This window comes from Ailuropoda melanoleuca, unplaced genomic scaffold (genome assembly GCF_002007445.2).
Source record: "Ailuropoda melanoleuca isolate Jingjing unplaced genomic scaffold, ASM200744v2 unplaced-scaffold11384, whole genome shotgun sequence".
NCBI lineage: Eukaryota > Metazoa > Chordata > Mammalia > Carnivora > Ursidae > Ailuropoda > Ailuropoda melanoleuca.
In genome coordinates this window covers 6,557,078-6,579,423 of record NW_023179820.1, presented here as the reverse complement: position 1 = coordinate 6,579,423, position 22,346 = coordinate 6,557,078, and the positions used below count along the sequence as shown (strand labels likewise).

General features: G+C 45.1%; 1 protein-coding gene across 3 annotated transcripts in view; it reads right to left on the bottom strand.

The window, feature by feature from the left end:
• Nucleotides 1-22,048, bottom strand: part of RGS20 (regulator of G protein signaling 20) — a 48,237-nt gene extending 26,189 nt beyond the window's left edge. Inside the window, exon 1 of one of the 3 annotated variants that reach the window (XM_019810270.2) lies at nt 21,384-22,048. In XM_019810270.2, the coding sequence (XP_019665829.1) occupies nt 21,384-21,452 (69 nt within the window). In that variant the 5' untranslated portion in view covers nt 21,453-22,048. Of the gene's footprint in view, nt 1-20,651; nt 21,072-21,194; nt 21,347-21,383 lie in introns of those variants that run through there. The other 2 variants (XM_034650163.1, XM_011237619.3) reach the window with 2 other exon arrangements.
• Nucleotides 22,049-22,346: the final 298 nt, after the last annotated feature.

Sequence of the window (22,346 nt, the reverse complement as noted above, 5' to 3'; positions counted from 1 at the left end):
CCTGTTACTCTCAGCTGCTGAGAAATGAGCTGAACCTAGGTCAACAGTGATGTTTCTATTTTGTTTAGCCGAACCCTGAAACAATTTCACGTTTGAGGGAATGTCGGCACATTACCCTATGGTACAGTCATCACCAGAAAGAAGTACAACTCACTCCAGCTCATGAAATATTAATGAAAATCTGGCAGTTACTTGCACTGACTTCGACATAGTCAACTGGACCAAAGCTCCAATCAGAGCTGTATCTTTCACTTTATATGACACAGAGAGCTAGTAGTTTTTAGTACCTCGTGGATTGGTTGGGCGATCTTAGCTCTTCCTCTGTGCAAAACTATGAGTTTTCAAAAATTTCTGTCCTTTGATTTTATTGTCTGAATAATTTGGTTGCTATTTTAAGAAAAAGCTGGTTCATTGTTCTAGGAGGGGAAGTCAACTGAAAGCTTACTAATAACAATAGGCATTTTAGAATTATAATTACTTCCAGATGGATGCTTACACATGTCCTCACCTCTTAAAAAACACGTATGTTACCATCTGTTTTGCAGTGACTCTGAATGGAAATCTTTACTCTCCTGTTTAAATAGCTGCCACCAAGTTTAAGACTATAATAGTAATGTCTTTTCTGCTGTTATTAAATGGATGTATTATATAACTCAACTTTTATGATTGCCTTTGGGCAATATCAGAAATAATGAGTATGATCTGAAGGGAATTAATCAATTGTGCATGTTTTAACTTGTTCTTTCTTAATTTCAACCAACAATTAAAGAACATTTTTTTGAGTAATGATTGAAATCTTTATCCCGGCCTTTCCTTATCTCAAGAGACCATGGGGAATTTCTCAAGGACATTGGAGATGGGTGCATTCCCAATGGTAACATAGCTCAGGGGCACCTCAGAATGTACTAAAGGCGTATTAAAATCTTTGGGGCTGCTTTAGGAAATCTTCAGATCATGAAAGAATGTGTCAGGCAGTCATTAACAGCTTGCATGAGAATTTCTACCAGCTTTTTTAGTGTTTCTCAGCAAGGAACAGGCCCTCTAACAAGAATTTATGAGTCAATTACTGCAAATTACTGGAAAAAAAAACAGGACAACTTATTTGCAACATGGAAAAATTACTGTCCAAATTTGAACTTATTTCCATGGACAAACCTACCCATTTCCTACCCTCTTCCTGTCTTGGTAAGCAGTGTTGCTGTCTATCCAGTTGTCTAAAAAAGCTTGAAGCCACCCTCCGCTCTTCCCACTTCCAGCTCTTGGCAAAGCCAAATGAAGACTCCTCCCCCAAGATGTTTTTCATGTCCATCCCTCTTTTTTCTCCCACATGCCTAGGCCCTAGTTAGCCTCTCTGGCCTTGGATTATGAGGAAAGTCTCCACATCAATCACTCTGCCTCTATTCTGGCTTCGGATCCCTGGAAAAAGGGTAAATTCTGGAAGGAGCTGTGAGAGAGTTATCACTGCCCTTCCTCCCTCTGTGGTCTTTCTTTTTCACTCTTTCTTTTGAGGCAGCATTTTAGGTGGTACTTGGTAGGGAAGGAGTTGACTTTGGGATGAGTGTGCTTTTGCTTGGGGGATACATTTTCATTTTGGAGGAAGGTGAGGCTGGGGAACTGCAGAAGCACAGTTTATCGGGGTACCTGGCTGGCTCAGTTGGAAGAGCATGCAACTCTTGATCTTGGGGTTGTGAGTTCAAGACCCATGTTGGGTGTAGAGATTACTTAAAAAGAAAACAGAGGGGTGCCTGAGTGGCTCCATTGGTTAAGCATCTGACTTTTTTTTTAAGATTTTATTTATTTGTCAGAGAGAACACAAGCAGAGAGAGCTGCAGGCAGAGGGAGAAGCAGACTCCCCGCTGAGCAAGGAGCCCCATGTGGGACTCGATCCAGGACCCTGGGATCATGACCTGAGTTGAAGGCAGACATTTAACCGACTGAGCCACCCAGGCATCCCAAGCATCTGACTCTTGATTATGGCTCAGATCATGATCTCAGGGTCGTGAGACTGAGCCCTTCATCAGGCTCCACTGGGTTTAAAGCCTGCTTAAAATTCTCTCTCTCTCCCTCTGCCCCTTCACCCCCTCTGTCCCTCTCTAAAAAAGAAGAAGAGCGGGTTTTCTGATGCTGCTCTGGCTTAGGCCCTGAAGAACCTAGAGAGAAGCAAGAACAGTGCTAGGTCATCAGGGTTAGAGACCTGGCAATGACCATGGGCAGGAATGTGGTCTGCTTCTCATTGTTTCTTGTGCCCTATCTCTCAGGGACCTAACTGCTGTGGAACGTGGCTAGTTGGAGAGCAGATGTAGTCAAGATAAGGAATGTTAATTCTGGGACTATGTAACTAGCATTCTAGGTTAGTCAAATCTGACACATTTTTCTAAACTGATATTTCTTTTTTTTTTTTTTTTCCAAAGATTTTATTTATTTATTCGACAGAGATAGAGACAGCCAGTGAGAGAGGGAACACAAGCAGGGGGAGTGGGAGAGGAAGAAGCAGGCTCATAATAGAGGAGCCTGATGTGGGGCTCGATCCCACAACGCCAGGATCACGCCCTGAGCCGAAGGCAGACGCTTAACCGCTATGCCACCCAGGCGCCCCCTAAACTGATATTTCTTTTCCTATAACAATTGTTGGACATCTCATTTATTTATCCAAAATATTTTAAAAAGAAAACTATATCAAAACATTAATACAGTGATTTTTTTCATGATGGTAGAATAGCATACAGGAGGCACTAGAAATAATATAAGTACATGTCAAACAAAACACATATTTATTCATAAACATACATATATGTATATATACACATGCACAATAATGATAGCAAAATGGTTTAATAAATTAACCTGTCCATTTTCATTTTGAGGAAATAAATTGCCAGTGTATGAATGGATTCCACCTGATTCCTCTGTCAAAAATATAAAAATCAGTCATTTTTGTTTTTACATTTAAAAGTTCAGCTTTTTGGGGGCACCTTGGTTTAGGCTTGGGTCGTGATCTTGCAGTTGAGGGATCAAGCCCCACATCGGGCTCACCCTCAGCTCAGAGTCTGCTTAAGTTTCTCTCTCTCACTCTGCTCCTCCCCCGCCCCAGTCTCTCTCTCTCAAATAAATGAATCTTTTTAAAAAAATTAAAAGTTTAGCTTTTTCTTCATTTTCATAGCAGTCCATAACCTAAAATCAGCTTAACGATACCATGCAGATTCAGCCAACTACTAAAACATAGGGAATGGCGCACACACACACACACACACACACACACACACACGGCACACCCCAGAAGAGCTGAAATAATGAAGAAAATGCCAAGTATGGTGATGACCTGGAGCAGCCTACATTGCTGATGGGAGTGTATAATGGAACCACCCTTTGGAACACTCACAGAACCCATGAAAGCTGACCATATGCACACCCTCTGACCCAGCCATTGCAATCCCTAGTGCCCACTCCTAAGAAAGGCTGCACCGAAAGCATGCATTAGGACATTCTTGCACGAACTACACATAATCGCCTAAAACTACTCAAATGTTCATCAATAGTAGAATGGATAAATTGTGATATATTCATACAACGGGCTACTGTTCAGCAACGGTTGATTTACAATTACCTCAACATGCGGATGAATCTCACCAGCAACGCTGCGTAAGAGAGCCAGGGGATACAGCCTTTATACCGCCTAACTCCATTAAAAGAAAAATACAAGCCCTGGCAAAACTGTCGTCCGCTGTCAGGAGTCAGACAGTGCTTCCGCTCGGTGAGGAGGTTTCTGGGAACCTGTAACGTGCTGCTGCCACAATGCGGGGGCGGGTTACAGGGGTGTGCTGAGTGATGCAAACGGACGAACCCGTATGCGCACTTTTCTATTAGTACGGCAGGGTCTCAAAGAAAGTTACGATGAAGACAAGGCAGGCTAGAAGCCATGACCGTGGAAGACGGGTGGAAGAGAGGTTTATAATTGTCTGGATGTCTGTCACCTGCCAGGGCGTCTGACTTCATGCGCCTCCCCGGCAACACGAGGCAGGGGAACACCGCGCCTGGGAAGACTTGCCAGCACCAACAGCCGGCTCGCCAGACTCCAGAGGCTGGCTTGCCTCCTCTCTCCTCTCTGAGTGTTCCTTTTTGGTCTACTCTTACTGCAAGGTGTTTGCCTTGTGCTTTTAATGTTTTCCACCCTTATGTCAAAGGACCGGAAAGCGTTATGGAGGAGGAACTTTTTAAAATGTGTAATAGCACTGGGTGCCATACGCAACTCATGAATCGTGGAACACTACATCAAAAACCAGTGATGTACTGTATGGTGGTTAACCGAACATAATAAAAATAAATAAATAAGATATGTAATAGTGATTGAGATACTGTCCGTTTCACACAGAAATCCTACGAAGTTCTTGGCATGAATCTGGAGCCCAATAAGCACCATCATGGCCTTGCAAAAGATTTTTCTATGCTCCAATGTTGTTGGATACTGTCAACGAGACAGTGTGAGAAACGGTGGTGGGGACATGCTCTTCACAAGCTTCCTGGGTGCTTTGTTCAGTTTCTCAAATGTGGAAAATATGCCGAGTCTTTGATGGTGTAGCAGGAAGATCAGGCAAAGACTGACCTGATCAGGGCGCCTGGGGGGCTCAGTTGGTGAAGCACCTGCCTTTGGCTCAGGTCATGATCCCAGAGCCCTGGATCAAGCCCCTGCACAGCGGGCAGTCTGCTTCTCCCTCTCTTCCTCCCACCCTGCTCATGCTCTCTCTCAAATAAATAAATAAATAAAATCTTTTAAAAAAAAAAGAATGATCCGATTATAAGTCTAGGATAAAAAGTTTAAAAATATGACCACATTGTTTGTTTTCAAAGCGTTTTCCTGCTGACCTGGTTACACATTTATCGAGCTCCACCTGATGCAGTCCATGTTGCAGGGGAGGGGATCTGGGGTGAGTTTCACTATCTCTGCCAAGGGCTTATGTTCTAGGCAGAGAAACACAAAATCATGACAACAAATAGGTAAGATGCTAAAATGGTTGACACCCCATAGCATCATGAGGGGTTATGGCCAGGGAAGATCTCTGAGGAGGGGGCACCTGAAGGGAGACCAATGATGAAGTGAGGTGGGTGCACACAAATGTTGGCGGGTGCTTCTAAGAAGGAACTGCAAATACAAATGATACTGGCCCGTCCTGGAACATGCAGAAAGGGTGGTGACTGATAAAGGGAAGGAGGGCGCTGAGGACACATGAGTCAGGGAGATGAGAATGGGCTGGAGGCCTCAGAGACCAAAGAATTTATGGAGGGGAGCACCAGAGTGAGCAAATGGGTGGGTCACAGGCATGGGTTTTAGGATAAGGTTTCTGAGGAGGTGCAGTGGGTTATGGCGGATCCTGGGGATGGTCCCATACATGAGGGCTGAGGTGTGGGAGGGGAAAAGCCTCCTGGAACTGAGAAATCAAGAAGCTGAGAGACCAGAGGGTAGCACAGGTCATTTACAGGGATGTGAAGACAGGGCCAGTGCTGGAAAGGCAATGACGCCCACGTGCTAGAGTCTTCTACTCGAGGGCAGGGACCAGAGGGTGCGTAGATGATGGAAAGGAGCAGAAGTGGAGGTTCACTCTAAGGACACGCATTCAAAAGAAGTTTGGGTTTTTTTTTTTTTTTAGTTGTGGTAAATTTACATAAAATTTATCATTTTAACCATTTTTAAGTGTACAGTTCAGTGGCGCTAAGCACACTCACACTGCTCTCCTACCATCACCACCATCTGTCTCTAGAACGTTTTCATCTCCAAATGAAACTCTGAATTCATGAAATACTAACTTCCCATCCCCACCTTCCCCAGCCCCTGACAACCACTGTTCTACTTTCTGTCTCTAAAAATATGAGTCGTCTAGGTACCTCAAATAAGTGGAATCATACAGTATTTGTCGTTCATGTCTGACTTATTATACCCAGCACCATGTCTTCAAGGTTCACCCATGTTGTAGCTTGTGTCGGAATTTAAGAACAGGGTCTTTGAGGGAAGAATGTTTTGGAAGTGGCCACAGAAACACCCACCTTACTTCTAAGTATGGAAGTAAGTGGTAGAATCTCAGTGGAAAAACGCCTGCAATTACCAGGGGCATGGGGAAAAGCACTGCCTTCCGAGAGTAGCCAGATTTCAGTGAGAGAAGGAAGGGAAGGGATGTTGAGACACTTGTGAAAAACTGGGGCATTCTGGTGGCAGACTGAGTTCCAGAGAGCACGGTGGGCAGGAGGCAGAGGGGCATGCGATGAAGCCAGATGGCAGAGCTGCGCATCCCTGTAGTGACCGGGATCAGAAGCCTAGTGGGAATAACAGTTTATGTGGAGAAGTCCTGCAAGTCTTGGGCTGACACTTCAAGAATAATCACTGAAAAATAATGAGCATAATTGAGGGGCATCTGGCTGACTCAGTCGGCTAAGCGTCTGCCTTCGGCTCAGGTCACGATCCCAGGGTCCTGGGATGGAGCCCCGCATTGGGCTCCCTGCTCAGGAGGGGAGTCCACTTCTCCCTCTGTGCTCCCCCAACCCTCTCAAATAAATAAATAAAATCTTAAAAAAATATATTAACAAAAAAATAATGAGCAACTGGTCCAGAATTTCTACAATTTCCCTATGCCACCTAGGAAAGAGATCATGGGGCTTCAAGTCAGGGTCTATTTCTACTCTGACCATTGCCACTCGTGTGGCCTGAACCAAACTACTCCATCGTCCTAAGCCTCCACCTCCTCAACTGGGTATCAGCCGTAAGTGAGAGAACGTACGTGGAAGGTCTCTGAGAACTAGGAAGTGCTACTCTCATGCCATTATTATTATTTTAACTCAGTACTCACCAATGATATGTCACGGAAAAGACAGAATGAGTAGTGTGGGGAAGTCTTTAAATTGTGTGTGTGTGTGTGTGTGTGTGTGTGTGTGTGTGTGTATGTGTGTGTTTTGTTATAAGGAGGCTCCATGCCCACCGTGGAACCCAACCCCAGTGGAGCCTGAACTCACAACCTGAGATCAAGGACCTGAGCTGAGATTAAGAGTCGGATGCCCAACCGACTGTGCCACCCAAGTGTCCCTAAATTGTGTGTGTGTTTTAAGATTTTATTTATTTATTTGACAGTGAGAGAGAGAGATCACAAGTAGGCAGAACGGCAGGCAGAAGGAGAGGGAGAAGCGGGCTCCCCACTGAGCAGAAAGCCTGACGCAGGGCTGTATCCCAGGACTCTGGGACAATGACCTGAGCCAAAGGCAGATGCTCAACCGAGCCACCCAGGTGCCCCCTAAATTGTGTGTTTTTTAAAAAAGATTTTATTTATTTATTTTGAGAGAGCGAGCATGAGCATGGGGGTGGGGGAGGGGCAGAAGGAGAAGAAGCAGCAGGTTCCCTACTGAGCAGGGAGCCTGACGTGGGGTTCAACCCCAGGACCCTGAGACCATGACCTGAGCTGAAGGCCAACGCTTAACCAACTGAGCCACCCAGGCGCCCCCTAAATTGTGTTTTAAGATCATAAACAAATCCATCCTATACCCTTGTATCTACATTCAGCAGAGAGTGAAACAGCCGGGTCCGCGCTTACCCACCCTCAGACCTCTGGCACCTCAACCATTCACAAACCTAGAAGAAACCTATAATGCCTCGTCCTGCTTGCAAGTGGTAACAAAACAGCTGAGGAGAGGGAGAATGGGAAGACCAGAGGAGTGCCCATGTGTTAGCTTGCCAACCAGAGCTAAGGAACTTTTGCACATTCACTGGGAAGCCTGGGGAGAACCTGCCTGAGGCCTGGGCAGGAAGAGGTCCGGGTGCAGCCCTGACTTTCCCACTGTCAGGCTTTGTGACTTCAGCAATGGGCCACCTTCCCGGGCCTCAGTTTTCCTATCTGCAAATTGAAGGATGATGACTAGCTTTTCTTCTTATTCTAAGATGCTATTACACGGGTGAAGCATGCAAACATTGCTGAGTGAAAAAAAGCCAGATATAAAAGGCCACATATTGTAGGACTCCTTTTACATGAAATATCTAAAAGAAGCGAAGCTGTAGAAACAGAAGGTAGATCAGTGGTTGCTAGGGGCTGCGGGACACAGGGGCTTGGTGGGTGACAGCTGGGGGTGTTGGGTTTCTTCTCAATGATGAAATCATCTAATGTTCTAAAATGGATTATGGAGATTGCTACACACTCTGACTATATTAAAAGCCATTGAACTGTACACTTTAAATGGGTGAATTGTATGGTATTGTAAATTATCTCCCAATAAATTTTATTAAAATGCCATTACTTTATATAGACTTGTCACCTGAACTAATGTAAGATTGTGTCAGCTACAATTAAAACAATTTTTTTAGATACCATTTTTCAATTTACTTTAAAGGCAGCCTGTTGGGCTGCATGAGTCCAAAAAAGCAGGGACACTGGCTGTGAGTTCAGTTCTGGCCCTGATGTGGTGACCCTACATAAGTCATTTGCCCGTGCTGGGCTTCTGGTGGCTGAGTCATTCCCACTTGCTGTTTTGTAAAGTTAACGTTCACTGGGCATGGTATTTAACTGGGCATTGTTAGGTATTACAAAGGAATGCCATGACTTAGAGCCAAGACACATCAGGACAAGGAAAGAAAAATATGCAGGGAAGAAGACTAAGGAGAGAGAACACGTGGCAGGGAGAAGCAGCTGCGCTGTCTGGTGTGTTGGGAACAGCGACACACCAGTAACACAGGCTGGCAACTGGCGAGGGGGAGAGGGCTGTGGGCGCATCACAGGGCACCCACAGGGTGTAGTCGGAGGGTGGACAAGCAGCCCAACTCCCGAAAGAAATGCTACATTATGGCCCAGAACTGTGTATAGCGCCTAATATTTAGAGTTTTTCAAGTCTTTATTTGAAAAAGGAAGTGCCATGAAAATACTTCCCCAGGGGCATCTGGGTAGCTCAGTTGGTTAAGCGTCTGCCTTCGGTTCAGGTCATGATGCCAGGGTCCTGGAATTGAGCCTTGCATCGGGGCTCTTTGCTCAGTGGGGAGCCTGCTTCTCCCTCTCCCTCTGCCCCTCCCTCTGCTTGTGCTCTCTCTCTGACAAATAAATAAAATCTTAAAAAAAAGGAAAGAAAATACTTCCCCAGACATCACGTTATAGTGGGAAATTCAGATGAACATGCCATTCACCTTACATAGCCTGTCAGTACCCCCCTGTATATGGAAGTCGGTTGGTACAAAGATTCAGAATGCAAGCTCTTTCCTTGGTTGAAAGCACAAGAAGTGCGCTTTGGCCCAGATAATTTTCATGTTTACAGTCTTTCCTACATTCGACAGTGGAGAGGTGGTTCTCAAAGTGCATGTAGAGAAACTGAAATGCGTAAAGCCCAATTACATTTTAAATTTTATTTGATAGAGAAGATAGTAAGTGTGATTAATGCTGCATTGGCCCTCACTGTGTTCAATCTGCATATTGCATCTCTCTCTGGTGTTGAAATCTAAATAAACCTAGCGCCCAGAGGGTATCATGTATTATGCATGCTTCAATATAACCCTAAGAATGTGAACTGAAATTTGATATGAATTTAAATCCTCTACAAACTCACACTTACAAAAGTGTCTAAAGTAAGGATGAAATGTTAAGAGTGAAGCCAGTTTCTTCTTTGGTTCTAAGGTGATACATGGAATATACCTTCCCCACAGGAAAAGGGATAAAGCCCCTCCATGCTCTCCTAATTGGCCCCCCTATTCCTAGGTATACTCTGAATACCCTTCCATACTAGGACAACGGTCTGGAAACATCTGATATCCTTAGACACATTTCTGGAGATGATACAGTTTCCTCAACCCAGAGTTCTCCAAATTAACAATGCGGAGGGGTAATGCAACATTACCACCATCATCCTTGCCCGGAGGGGTAGGAGGGATGGAAGACGTGGGGGTAAGGGGGTGTGGAGGGCTGCAGATCAAGGAGGCATTCCAGCCCCGCTGAGGGACAGGACATCTAAGGGCTGGCCTGGGGCACACACTGTCAAGATCTTTTGGCAAACAGAGGCTCGTTACCCTTGCTGCATATGCCCAGACACACTTTGTGCCTGTTAGCCACTCTGTAACTGTTGAACTGACCTACCAAGCTTCTGAAAGGCCCTTAGGAAATAATGTTTTTAGCATAACTCAAAGGGGCTGGTCTGAAACGATACAGTAGGAAGTTCAAGCACCACTCATGAAGTGGTCTGGCCAAATCACTGAACCTAAGTCTATTCCAGCCTTTGGATCTAACATCTAGTTTGCAGAAATGTAGGGAGTAGAGGAACAAGTTCAGCATCATGAGGAAGAAGCAAATAAATTCATGGTGTAGGACAATCCACTGGGCAGTGCACCCAGTTTCTTCCCCAAGTTAGTGTGTGAAAAAGAAGATGGAGGGTAGACTGAGGAGAAATGATTAGTGTTAGGGACTGAAACGTGTCCCCTGCATTTTATGTTGATGTCCTAATCCCCAGTACTGCAGAATGTGACTTTATTTGGACACAGGGTCTTTAAAAGAGGTGATTAAGTTAAAATAAGACCAGTGGGGTGGGGTCAAGATCATACCTGACTGGTGTCCTTATAAGGAGCAGAAATCGGGACACAAGAAAGACACTGAGGATGCGTGCACACACACACAGGAGGAAGAAAATGTGAGGACAAAGAGGAGAGCTGTGTGCCAAGCCAAGGAGAGAGAAGTCAGGAGAAAGCAAACCTGCCCACACCTTGATCTTGAAGATCCAGCCTTCAAACTGTGAGAAAATAAATTTCTGTTGTTTAAGCCCCCCCAGTTGGTGGTATTTGATATGGCAGCCCTAGCAAACGAATGCAGATGTTAAATGATGCTAAAATCGTGTTAATTTTGTTAGGTATGATAAAGGCACTGCTATTATTATATGGACATTGTATTTTTAATGTGCTTAGTATAAGGCTATTGAATTTCTTAAAAGTAACATTCATTTTTATTTTAACTGTCTTTAATGAGTAACGTTTGTAATGAAGCTTACTATCATTGTCCCAAAGCAATTAGCTAGAACTATGGAAACTCTTATGACAAGGCCTCCTTCTTTGATCACAAGTGAGAGTAAGGCCTTACCCAGGGCTGCAGAAGCCCCCCACCACTCTGGTCCAGTCTGCTGGGACTCTCCTAACCCATCTGTTTATGCTGGTCACAAATCTTACAGACATTAGGCCTGGATGACTATTTGCTAGTTGAAGAACTAATTTTCCACCAATTATAGCAGATGGGTTGTGAAATGTGTTAATGTACATGCAAATTAAGGATAATAAAAGTGTACAAAAATCTGTGTTCCTAAGTAACTAACTAGCCTTCTGTACTCCTTACAGGTCTGTCTGGGCAAATTTTTCCTCTATATCTCTTTTACCACAAATTCTACTTTCCCACATATATAAAATTCTCCATGATCCCTTATGGATAAAAGCGTTGGATCCTCAAACTTTGCCTTATGTCCATTACTAGATGTTTTCATCCTGTGATGACAGCAAGCTCCTATCCTATTTAAAGCTTTTAGATCGTAAGTAATTTGAATCTCTGAAAGCCTCGAGAATCTGAGTGATACACACAGCTTTTGCGCATATTATTTCCCTCCGGCCCTCCTTCATTAGTACTTTTGGAGTTTGTTAAATGTCCTCAAGTTTTCCTGTTCACATAAAAATGCTGAATGTTGAAGTGGTGGATACCCAAAGGAACGTTAAGTTAGATCCTCTGACTTCATTTCCTATAGGAGATTGTCTTTAATTGAATTTTTGGTCTTGTCCTTAGGAATTTTTTTCTTAAAGAGTGCACATGTTTTTTTAAGGTAAATTTCTTTTTTTTTTTTTAAGATTTTATTTATTTATTTGACAGAGAGAGAAAGACAGCGAGAGAGGGAACACAAGCAGGGGCAGAGGAAGAGGGAGAAGCAGGCTTCCTGCCGAGCAGGGAGCCCAGTGTGGGGCTTGATCCCAGGACCCTGGGATCATAACCCTAGCCGAAGGCAAATGCTTAACAACTGAGCCACCCAGGCGCCCCAAGAGTGCACAATTTTTCTAAGAAATAACATTGCCAGGGGTTGAATGTCATATTTACTTTCATAGAGACTGTTTCCTATGAAAATGTAGTAATACTTCACACTTATATTTAGGTTATAGATGCGAGGGAGGCAAACCTTTTCTGTACAGGACCAGAGTGTGAATACTGGAGCCTTTGCAGGGCCTTATGGTGTCCATTGCAACATCTTAGCTCTGCCTCTATTGGTGCAAAAGCAGTCACAGACATCATGTCGCTGAATGAATGTGGCCCTGTTCCAATAAAACTTTATGGACATTGAAATTCAAATTTCGTAACATTTTCATGTGTCATGAAATAGTCTTCTTCTTTTGATTTTTCCCCCCAACAATTAAAAAATGTAAACATTGAGCTTCCCGGCTGGTGAACACATCTAGATGCTGGGAGGGTGGTGTCCCCACAGAAGGCAAGGAAGCTCCATGCCCCTCCTCCCGTGCCTTGCTCTTGGCATCTCTTCCACTGGGCTGTTGCTGAGTTACTGACCCCCGTCCCCCCCAAGAAGAAATGCTGCTAGCAGACTGCGTTTGGATTTGAACTGTGATTCTTCCCTGAGTCCCCAGCCTGCCAGGGCTCTAGCCCATCAAGATTTTGGACGTGCCAAGTTTCCACAATCGTGTGAGCCGATTCCTCAAAATAAATCTCTCTCTCTATATATATATGATAAATAATTTTTAAAAATGTGAAAACCATTTTTAGTGTACAGGTCATACAAAAACAGGCAGCAGTCTGGATTTGGCCCATGCACCCGAGTTTGCTGACCTCTGTAGTAAATATATAGACTCTCAGTAGATTGCTTACAGTTTTAGAAAAGAAAGTGCAGATTCTAGGCAGCAATATCCCATTGATTACACTAAAGAATTTCCCACCATAACCTCATGAGAATTTAGTGTACCACAGCACAGTAAGCTACATATCATAAAAAGTCTAACAAATTCTCATTTCTGCCTCCAGCCCAGGCCAATCTCTTCATTTAGAAACACGTCAAACCGACTGCCTACTCGCTGCCACAGCTGCAGCTTTTGCGGGCATCTGAGACTTTAGGGTTTAAAGTAGACTCCCAAGTCTCCTCTTCTGCCCCTTCTGTTTCCTCTCCAAGCTTCTCCAAGTCCATACGTGGTGCCCCCATCCACCCACATCTGAAAGAAGGAAGAGAAAATTCAGGAAAAATATCTTCAAGGAAAAAGACAATAGGTCAAGGCAGGCCACAATTCCTCTGCACCAACTAAAAAAGCAGATAAATGACTAGAATCACATTTCTAAAGACATCAGAGAGCTATGGAAGCAAAAAGATTAAATTAACTAAAATTTCTGAGAGGGAGAGCTCTTCAAAAGTGAGCAGTCTGTTTTTGCCCTTGAGTGCATTTGCTGACTCTAGGTTTGGGTTGAGAATATAAAGGAACTCCACAGTTTCATGTGGGAGAACCAGGACCCATGTGTAACAAGGCCATCTTCAAACACATGCATGGCCTCCTCCAGATATTTACCAGATGTGGAAGCCACGTGGGGAAGGTGGGTGCAGAAAGCAAGCTCCAAACCTCTGAAGGGGGCACTGAGTGTCTCAGTCTTTCAAGACTGAGGAGACAGAAACCCACTAGGCTGTAACTCTGAAGCCCAGGGAAAACACTTGAGGAATGTGAAAAAGCCAGAGGTTACCTATGTCTTATTAAAATTGCAACTGGCCCAAACTCATTTCAATACCTGTTAGTACTGAAGTGGACAGCCTCTCATCCTCACAGAGGAAACCCCTCCAAGGGAGAGTCCTTGCTGTGGACAATACAACCTGAACCAACACAGTTTCTTTACATATGGTGTGTACGTACAATAAAAATTAGGAGGTATGTGAAGAGACAGAAAGATGTTCCATAAGAAACAAGTAATAGAGCAGACTCACAAACAATATCAATATTGGATTTAGTAGATATGAATTTGATGTACAAAACTGATGGAAAGATGGAGAATTTCATCAGAGAATTTAAATGTATTAAAAAGAATCAAATAGACAGAGTATATTGTGAACAAAACACCTTCTGAAATTAACAACTCCCTAGATGGTTTGACGGAAACCTGGGCACAGCAGAAGACAGGTAAAATAAAATAATACACAGGTTGAAAGAAAGTATTCAATGGAAGGAGAGAGAGACCAAAAAAAAAAAAAAAAGGAAAAAAAGAAAAGAGGGAAAAAAGTGTAAAACAGAGCATAGAATAAGAGACACAAGGGAAGACAGGGAAAGTCTAATGTATGTAGAATTTGAGTCCCAGGAGCAGGAGAGAAAGAGAGAAAACAGGCAAGAAGATGTTGAGTGAACATTTCCCAAAATTGGTGAATGATATCAATCTACAGATACAAAAAGCTCAGCACATTGAAAACAGGACAAATACAAAACCACACCATATTTATTCTAACTGTGGCAAGTCAAAAACAAAGAAAAGAATTTTAAATCAGTCGGAGGAAAAGCCCTGTTACTTTCAGAGAAGCAGGACTTTTCAACAGGAACTACAGAAGTCAAAAGGCAATGGTTTGAGAACATAAGGCAAGGCACATGGGACATGCAATAAACACAGCCACACATTTTTGACAATAACTTATATCCAGAATATATAAAGAATTCTTATGAATGAAAAAGAAGACAGACAACACAATGGAAAAATGGGCCAAAGACTCGTAGAGGCAGTTTATAATAGAAGATAAATCAACAAAATGGCCAATAAAAAGACGCTCAACATCATTAGCAATCAGAGAAATACAAACAACTTTTTAAAATATTTTATTTACTTGACAGAGAGAGATTGAGCACGCACGCACAAGCAGGGGAAGCAGCAGAGGGAGAGGCTTCCCACTGAGCTGGGAGCCGGATGCAGAACTCGATCCCAGGACCCCGGGATCATGACCTGAACCGAAGACAGACGCTGAACCGACTGAGCCACCGAGGTGCCCCAAGAAATACAGACTAAAACCATAACGAATTACCACTACACTGCCACCAGAATGACTAAAATTAAATGGGTGGACAATGCTAAATGTTGGTGAGGACATGAAACAACATATTGCTGGTGGGATTGTAAGTTAGTTTGGCACGTAAAAACAGTTTGAAAAACTGACAGTATCTAAGTAAAGCTAAACATATACTGGATCTTTACCCAGCAATTTCACTCCTGGGCATCCAATGGAAATAGGGCTATGTTTGTCAAAAGACATGAATAAGAATACTAATATTAGCATTATTCGTAATAGGCCCATACTAGAAACAACTCAAATGTCCTTCAACAGTGAAACAGATGAATGAACTATATTGTGTTAACACAAAGGAACACCAGACAGCATTGAAAATCACAATACATGCAAGAACGAGAGAATCTCAAAAAAATAATGCTGAGCTAAAGAACCAGATGCAAAGAATATGTACTATATAATTCCATCTGAAGTTCAGAAAAGGCCCAGCTAATACAGTTGACCCTTGAACACCACAGGGGTTGGGACGCTGACTTCCCCATGCAGCTGAAAATTTGCCTGTAACTTCTGACTACCCCCAAACTAAACTATATAGCCTACTGTTGCCTGGGTGCCTTACTGATAACATAAACAGTTGATTAACACATGCTTTATATTATATGTATTATACACTGTATTCTTACACCAAAGTAAGTTAGAGAAAATAAAATGTTATTAAAAATCATAAGGGAAATACTTCTACAGTACTGTACTGTATTAAAAAAAAAAATCCATGTGTAAGTTGACCCAAGCAGTTCAAACCTGGGTTTTTCAGGGTCAATTGTATATGGTTTGAAAACTTACGAGAGTGGTTATCTGTGGGAGTAATGACTGGGCAAAAGCAAGAGCGGGTCTTCTGGATACGAGCTGAACTTATCCTGTATCTTAATCTAGAGCAGTGGTGAGGGATCTTGCCCTCCAGGAAATATTTGGCAATGTCTGGAGACATTTTTCGTTGTCACATCTGGGGAAGGGTGCAACTGGCATCTAGGGGTAGAGGACAGGGATGTTACTAAGCATCCTACAATGCACAGGACAGTCAGTCCCCCAAAGAGGGAGGTATTCAATCGGGGTATAGTCACGTAAGGTTTAAGTTGTACACTGAAGATATGTACACTTTACTATAAGTTATAATTCAAATAAAGATAAAAGCAATAATGAATGTCACAAAAGTGTTATAGCTCCTCACTGAAATTTAGCAAACTTACATAGAAACTTTGTTGCAGTTTTATATATAGCCTAATTCATTAGAGTCCTAATGACCTGAATTTGCCAGGCATTACATTTAAGTCAGGAAGAACGGAACTCTTTATGTTCTGTCCCCATTAAATGCCAAGAAGTATCTACACTTCCCCATGTAGCAGAATATGTATGAATTAGGATCTGGGTTATAGCTAGGAATGGATACTTGTAGAAATACAAAAATGGTGTATGTAAAGTCCACACGTCTGGGATTTTCTTGGAGCCATTCTGTTGAACTGGCTTGGGAGATTGCTACAGAGTCATCACTCCCTGTATTAATGCCCTGTATTTCTGTCCAGAAGATACAGAAAAATAAACATGTACTTTTAAGCAGTAGTCTAACCTTTGTTCTCAAGATAATAACTTTTTGTCACTAATTATCAACAAATTAAGAAATTTACTGGTCCCTTACATCTCATTCTCACTCCACCCTGAGATGTAAAATTCGTTTGCAAAGGGGGGGTAAGGCATATGTTGCATCGTTCTTTCCAGTGTCTTGCATAAATGCAACAGCTTATATAAGCTTATGTTGATCTAGCCATACAGCCCTAAAAGGGTTACAGCAAGTGCAAGGAGTTGCTAGCCTCGGAATAGCATCACACACCTGTGTCCCAGCTCCTGAACAAATACTCCTCAGTTCGTGTCAGAGGTGATAGGCACAAATGGAGCTAAACCAGACAACAAGGCGTACCCCTCTACCTCATTGTTGGGCTGACCTGCTTTTGTACAACACAGGACCCCAGGAAGTCAAACTGCTAAGTAACTGCATGAGATGCTCTTGTCTAAAAGCCAAATACTAATATGTACTTTAAAAGGATTTTACAGTTCAGAGTAAAATTAAGTAATAAGTAGAAATCGAGCACATCCAAACCAGAACAGTTAACTGGCTTTAAAAATCGCTGAAGTACCTGAAGTAAAATATCACCGCTAGGCAACAGAGCAAGTGATTCCCTGTGCAGATAGCTAGAATCTAATCATTGGGATTAGAATCAGGGCAATTTATTCTATGAATCCATCATCATGTCATATTCCCTTGTGCTCTCAGTCACATCAAATTTTATTGTGAATGGCTGCCGCAAAAGCCCATTCGATTATTCTATGAACTGACTCACCCCATGCAGCGTCGTCTAGATTCTCGAGCTGCTCAAGGTAAAATTCACGGACCATCTCAGATAGGTGCCGGGTAGTCAGTGACTCACGCTTATTATACTAAATGCTAAGCTCTGACTCAGAGTGAACCCTGTGAGTTGCTGACTGATACTATATGTATTTGACTAGAAGCAGCTCACACTGTGACTCACCTGGTGGTACACTGAAAACCAATCTGAAATATTCCCAATTGGACAGTGATTCACATTCTATTCATACTGGGACTTGACTTAACACATGGGGTTTCAAAACTCGGTTCTGCTGAACTGGCTTGGGAGATTGCTACAAAGTCACTCCCTACTTAATGCCCTGCATTTCTGTCTAAAAACACGTGGTAGGTATACAGAGGTGCAAAGTCAAGGGTAAGATATTCAGTTCATGCACTGGAGAGAACCATGGTTTCCTTCTTCAAGGAGGCAAGAACGGTTCCTAGAAGTGCTCTCTTTGGAGAACAAATCATTCCTATAATCCTAAATAACTTTGTAAGGTCAGATGCTCACTTGAAAGGCTCTGTCATACAATTCCTAAACTGCTCGTGTGAGGGCTGGACCTTGAAGCTACCTGCTGGAAGGTGAATGTCATTACACTGCCGTGTGCAGAAATGAAAGAACAGTAGGATATTAGGAATTTATGTTCAAGTGCCTGGAATAGAAACCATTACTTACCAAGCCACTGCATTAAAATAAGAAAGCCCCCCCCCTTCACTCATGCTTGTCCACAAAATCTGGAATAATAAAATCTCCTTTTATGTAATTTTGAAGGCCTTTCCTAAAAAGCTCTCTTTAAGTCAGCAGAAAGAAGACTTTAAGAATTTAAGAAAAGCTCAGAAGTTATTTCTAAGGAAGAACTGCTACAAGGGATTAATAGAATATGCAACCAAATGTGTACTCCACTGGGACCCTGAATTCCAGTGCTGGCTCTGCCTCTAGCTTGATCTGTGACCTTAGCCTACTTTAGGTAAGTCCTACCTCCTGCTGTGCCAGGCCAACGAAGCTGTGGGACAGCAGCCAAATTACTGTCTGGTCTTTCTTGCGTTGTATATAACACATGCTTGTATATTTTCCCTTAGGTAATGACTTCTAGTTTCCTATTTGTTAAAGATTCATAAACCTGCAGTAAACAGAAACGTATCAATGTGATGTATAAGAGCCTTGGGTGGCTAGTCAGAAGACTTAACTCTAATCCTATTTGGGGCCCTATTTAGCTGGAGATCTCCAGTAGGGACCTCTACCCTCTCTGAATATTTCCTCAGCTGTAAAGTGAAGGAATCTGACTTTTATCATTCTATGTACTTCTTTCTTTATTTTTAAAGTGATCTCTGTGCCCATCTTGGGGCTCTAACTCACAACTGAGAGATCAAATGTCTGAACCAACCATGTGCCCCATCTTTCTCTATTCTTGATATTATAAGAGTATTTTGGCTGAAATGTTTACAATCATCTTATAGAAGTTAGCATTTCTAGCTTCCAAGGTAAACTTGCAGCTTCTCTTAAATACAACTGACCTGGTGCAGTATTTTAATACAGACTTTGAATTTTCTGTATATACCATGACCTAGTGTGTTTTTTTTTTATCATATCTGTTTTACGAAGTGAAACATTTTGAAAGTTAGAGATAATTTTCAACAATGCTGCTTGAAATGTGTATATAAGTATTTCACAATTATTTGAAATAAAAAGGGTCCAGATGCTGTAGAAACGCACTGTATTTAAAATTTACATAACAACCTAGAAAATATTTACTGTTTTTCTAATTTCAGTGATGAACATCTTCTATTTTATTATATATACTCTTTAGAGCATACCAAAAATTGCATTTTGTTCCTGATCTTATTATACAGTATTTTGAAAGCTTCTTAGCCAATTTTGCATAAATATAGTAATAGTAATACCAGCTTTTGTTTGATATGTGACAGAGCTCTATTGTATTAATTTACTGAATGCTGGCAGCTACCCAATCATGTAGGTATTTTTTCTTATCCTCATTTTACAGATGATAAAACAAGGGCGCCAAAACGTTAAGTTACTTGCCTGAGGTCACACAGCCAGGCTGGGATTTGAATCCAGGCAGTTACAGAACCCAGGACTCTGACCTATCAGGCAATACTGCCTCTCATATGCGTTACTGATACGCGAAATAGAAGCCATTTAATGAGCAGAAAGTAGATAGGATGAGGCCCAGTACAGGTTATGAGCAAAAATTAGGTAATGAGCAAAAACAAGAATTTACAGGTGGAATCGTTTCATTACAAATGTCCTCCCCAAGTCTAGGGAGGAAGTCAGTTCGTTTCTTGAACTCGGACCCTTGTTTAGTCAATTCCATTATCTGCAATCACTAGAAGTAAAATGAAGCCAAGCCACACTGGGGCCCCCAGAGGAGGGGGACAGACCCAAGTGGGATGGCTGGAGATTGGGGCAGGAAGTTCCCTGCTTTCCCCACAATCCAGAGGCAAGAAGGAGCCCAGCGGCCGAGTGACTGCTTTTCCAAGGCGGTGGGCGAGAGGAGTCCCGCCCGCACCGCAGGCACGGGCCACGGTTGGAACCCCCAGCGAACTCCCCTAGTCCGCCTGGTTGGCATAGTCGGGGTCTGAAAGAGCCATGGTGGTCTCCCCCGGATTCAGAGAAGGAAAAGAAGGGAGGAGAGAGTTCCCCTCTAGCGTTCTCCTACTCCTGGATAGAAACTGCATTCACTTTCACTCCTCTAACTGTCCGCCGCCGGCCGCGAGGGTGCCGTAGAGGCACCCCGGGCTCCCAGCTCGCGCCCGCGTCGCGGGTTTCGAGCACTCTCCACCGCCGCGTCCCGCCCGCCGCCGGGGTCGCTGGGGGCCCTGGCCGCTTGCCCGGATTTTCCTCGGAAACTGGTGAGTCCGGGAAACCCACTCCTGTCTCGGAGCGCCGCCTCCCGCAGGGCCCTTCCCCGCCCACTCACCACCCACGCCCGGTGGGGAGGTCGCAGAGCCGAGACGACCCAGTGCCCACCGTTTTCCGCCCACCTCCCGGGACGCGGAGCACACAGACCCCGCCCGCAAACGCCCACCCGCTCCGGCTCGCTCCTAGGCCCCTCCCCGCCCACTCCCCACAGCTGGGGGAAGGGAGTCTCCACGCACACCCACTCCAGAAAGTCCCCCGATCCCTTCCCGCTGGCGCGACGACCCTCCTAGGTCCCCCGCGCGCCCACGCCCCCTTCCAGTCTCCGCAGTCCGGCCGCCGCGACACGTTCCAACTTACCGAGCGCAGCTCCGAGAGTGCGGAAGACTCAATCGCCCCGGTTTGTTAGGAAAAACACCTCCGGCGCCTACACCTTAACCTCCTTGGCGCGGGCCAAGGGTGGGCGACAGTTCAGTCCATTAGGTTTTCAAGAGCGTAAAAGAGGACAACGAGTCAGACCCTCCAGGGTGCGTGAGCAGGCACTTTCCGGGTCCCCCGCCTGAGCTGCGCTTTTCTTAAAGGGAGGTTTTGCGATTTAGGGAGTGTCTCCTCTTCCTTCCTACCTGCGCTCAAACTGCCCGCCTCCGGCACCCGGCCGGGTGAGAATGCCGACGTTTCCACCGCCTGGAGTTCCCCAAATCTATTACGGGGGTCAGTACGCATTTTAGGCTTTAAGGGCTAGGCTCTCGCTCCCCTACCCACTCACTTACCCCAGGCCACAGAGGTTGAATCGTGCGGACCCCCTGCTGGACCCGGCAGAAACTGATCGTGGTGGCTGGACGCCCCCCTTGAGACCCAGTCACACCCTAAGCCCATACGCCCCCACAATACGCACTGACTGACCTACGCGGCCGGACCCGCGGATGAGGAGACGGACCGGCACCCGCTCCCGCCATCGCGGTGACTACCAGAGCTCCAGGTCTTGCCCTGCGTGCGCGCCGCGCTTGGCCCCGGCCACTTCCCAGCCCGAGGCCTTAGAGTGAGTCCGAGAGGGAAAAGGGGGAGGAGGCGTTGAGGATGCGGGATACTCACGATTTCACCGTCCACCGGGCGAGCAGGAGGGGAAGCTCCGGCCAGCTCGCCTCCGTCGGCCGTGCGCATGCGTCCCGCGTGTCCTTTATTTTTTTTATTACAATACCAACTCGTGGCCTTACTACGCCCGCGATCGCTTTCCCCGGTTTTCCTCTTCTTCTAGCTCTCGGTCTTTCCTCTCACCTTCTTCTCCCTCTCTCAAGCTCCCTCAGCTCTGCCTCCTCCCCGCCCCCTCACTCCCGCCTCCTCTGCTGGGCTATCCCTGTCTCGCCTCCCTCATGCGGCGGCGCGCTTCACTGCGGCGGGGGCTGGGGGGGTCGCTCCGGGCTCCAAGCAGGACCTAATCCGCGGCGGAACTGTAACCCCCTCCTCCAGCCCGGAATTAGGCAGAATCCAGAGTGTGGGCGCTAAGCCAAGCGAACGTGGAGAGAGTCTGCAAGACCCCCTCGCGCTCCCTCCGCTTTGGCGCGCGGGGGCTGAGCAAGACTCGGCTGTGCTGGAATGCGTGCTCAGACCTTGTGAATGAAGGGGGGCGGAGGGAAGTGCAAGTGTGAGTGTGCTGGGGGCGGGGTGCGCCGCGCGCGGAGGGCGTGCTCTATCCCTGGAGAGTCACGCTATGGACTACCCAGCCTCTGGAGAGCAGCCCCCTACCTTCTCTCTTTACCCGGGTGGTTCTCCGAGCTCTGCACCCGTCCCACCCCGGTACTGCCTCTGCTGGTCCCTCACTGGAAAGGAGTTCCACGCCCTCTTCCTGCTGCCGGAGCTGGTGGCCCCACCAGGTTGGGGGTGGGGGCGGGGGGGGGTGGCTAACTCCGGATTCCGGATCCCGCTGAGACCCTTGGCTGCTTCCTTCCGTCCCCAGGGGTTCCGAAGTCCAGGGGTAGGGAGAGACCCGGGGGTGGAGCGGAAAAACGCTGCCGCCCAGCTCCGCGGGCACAGAGCACCGCGTGTCCCTATAGACCC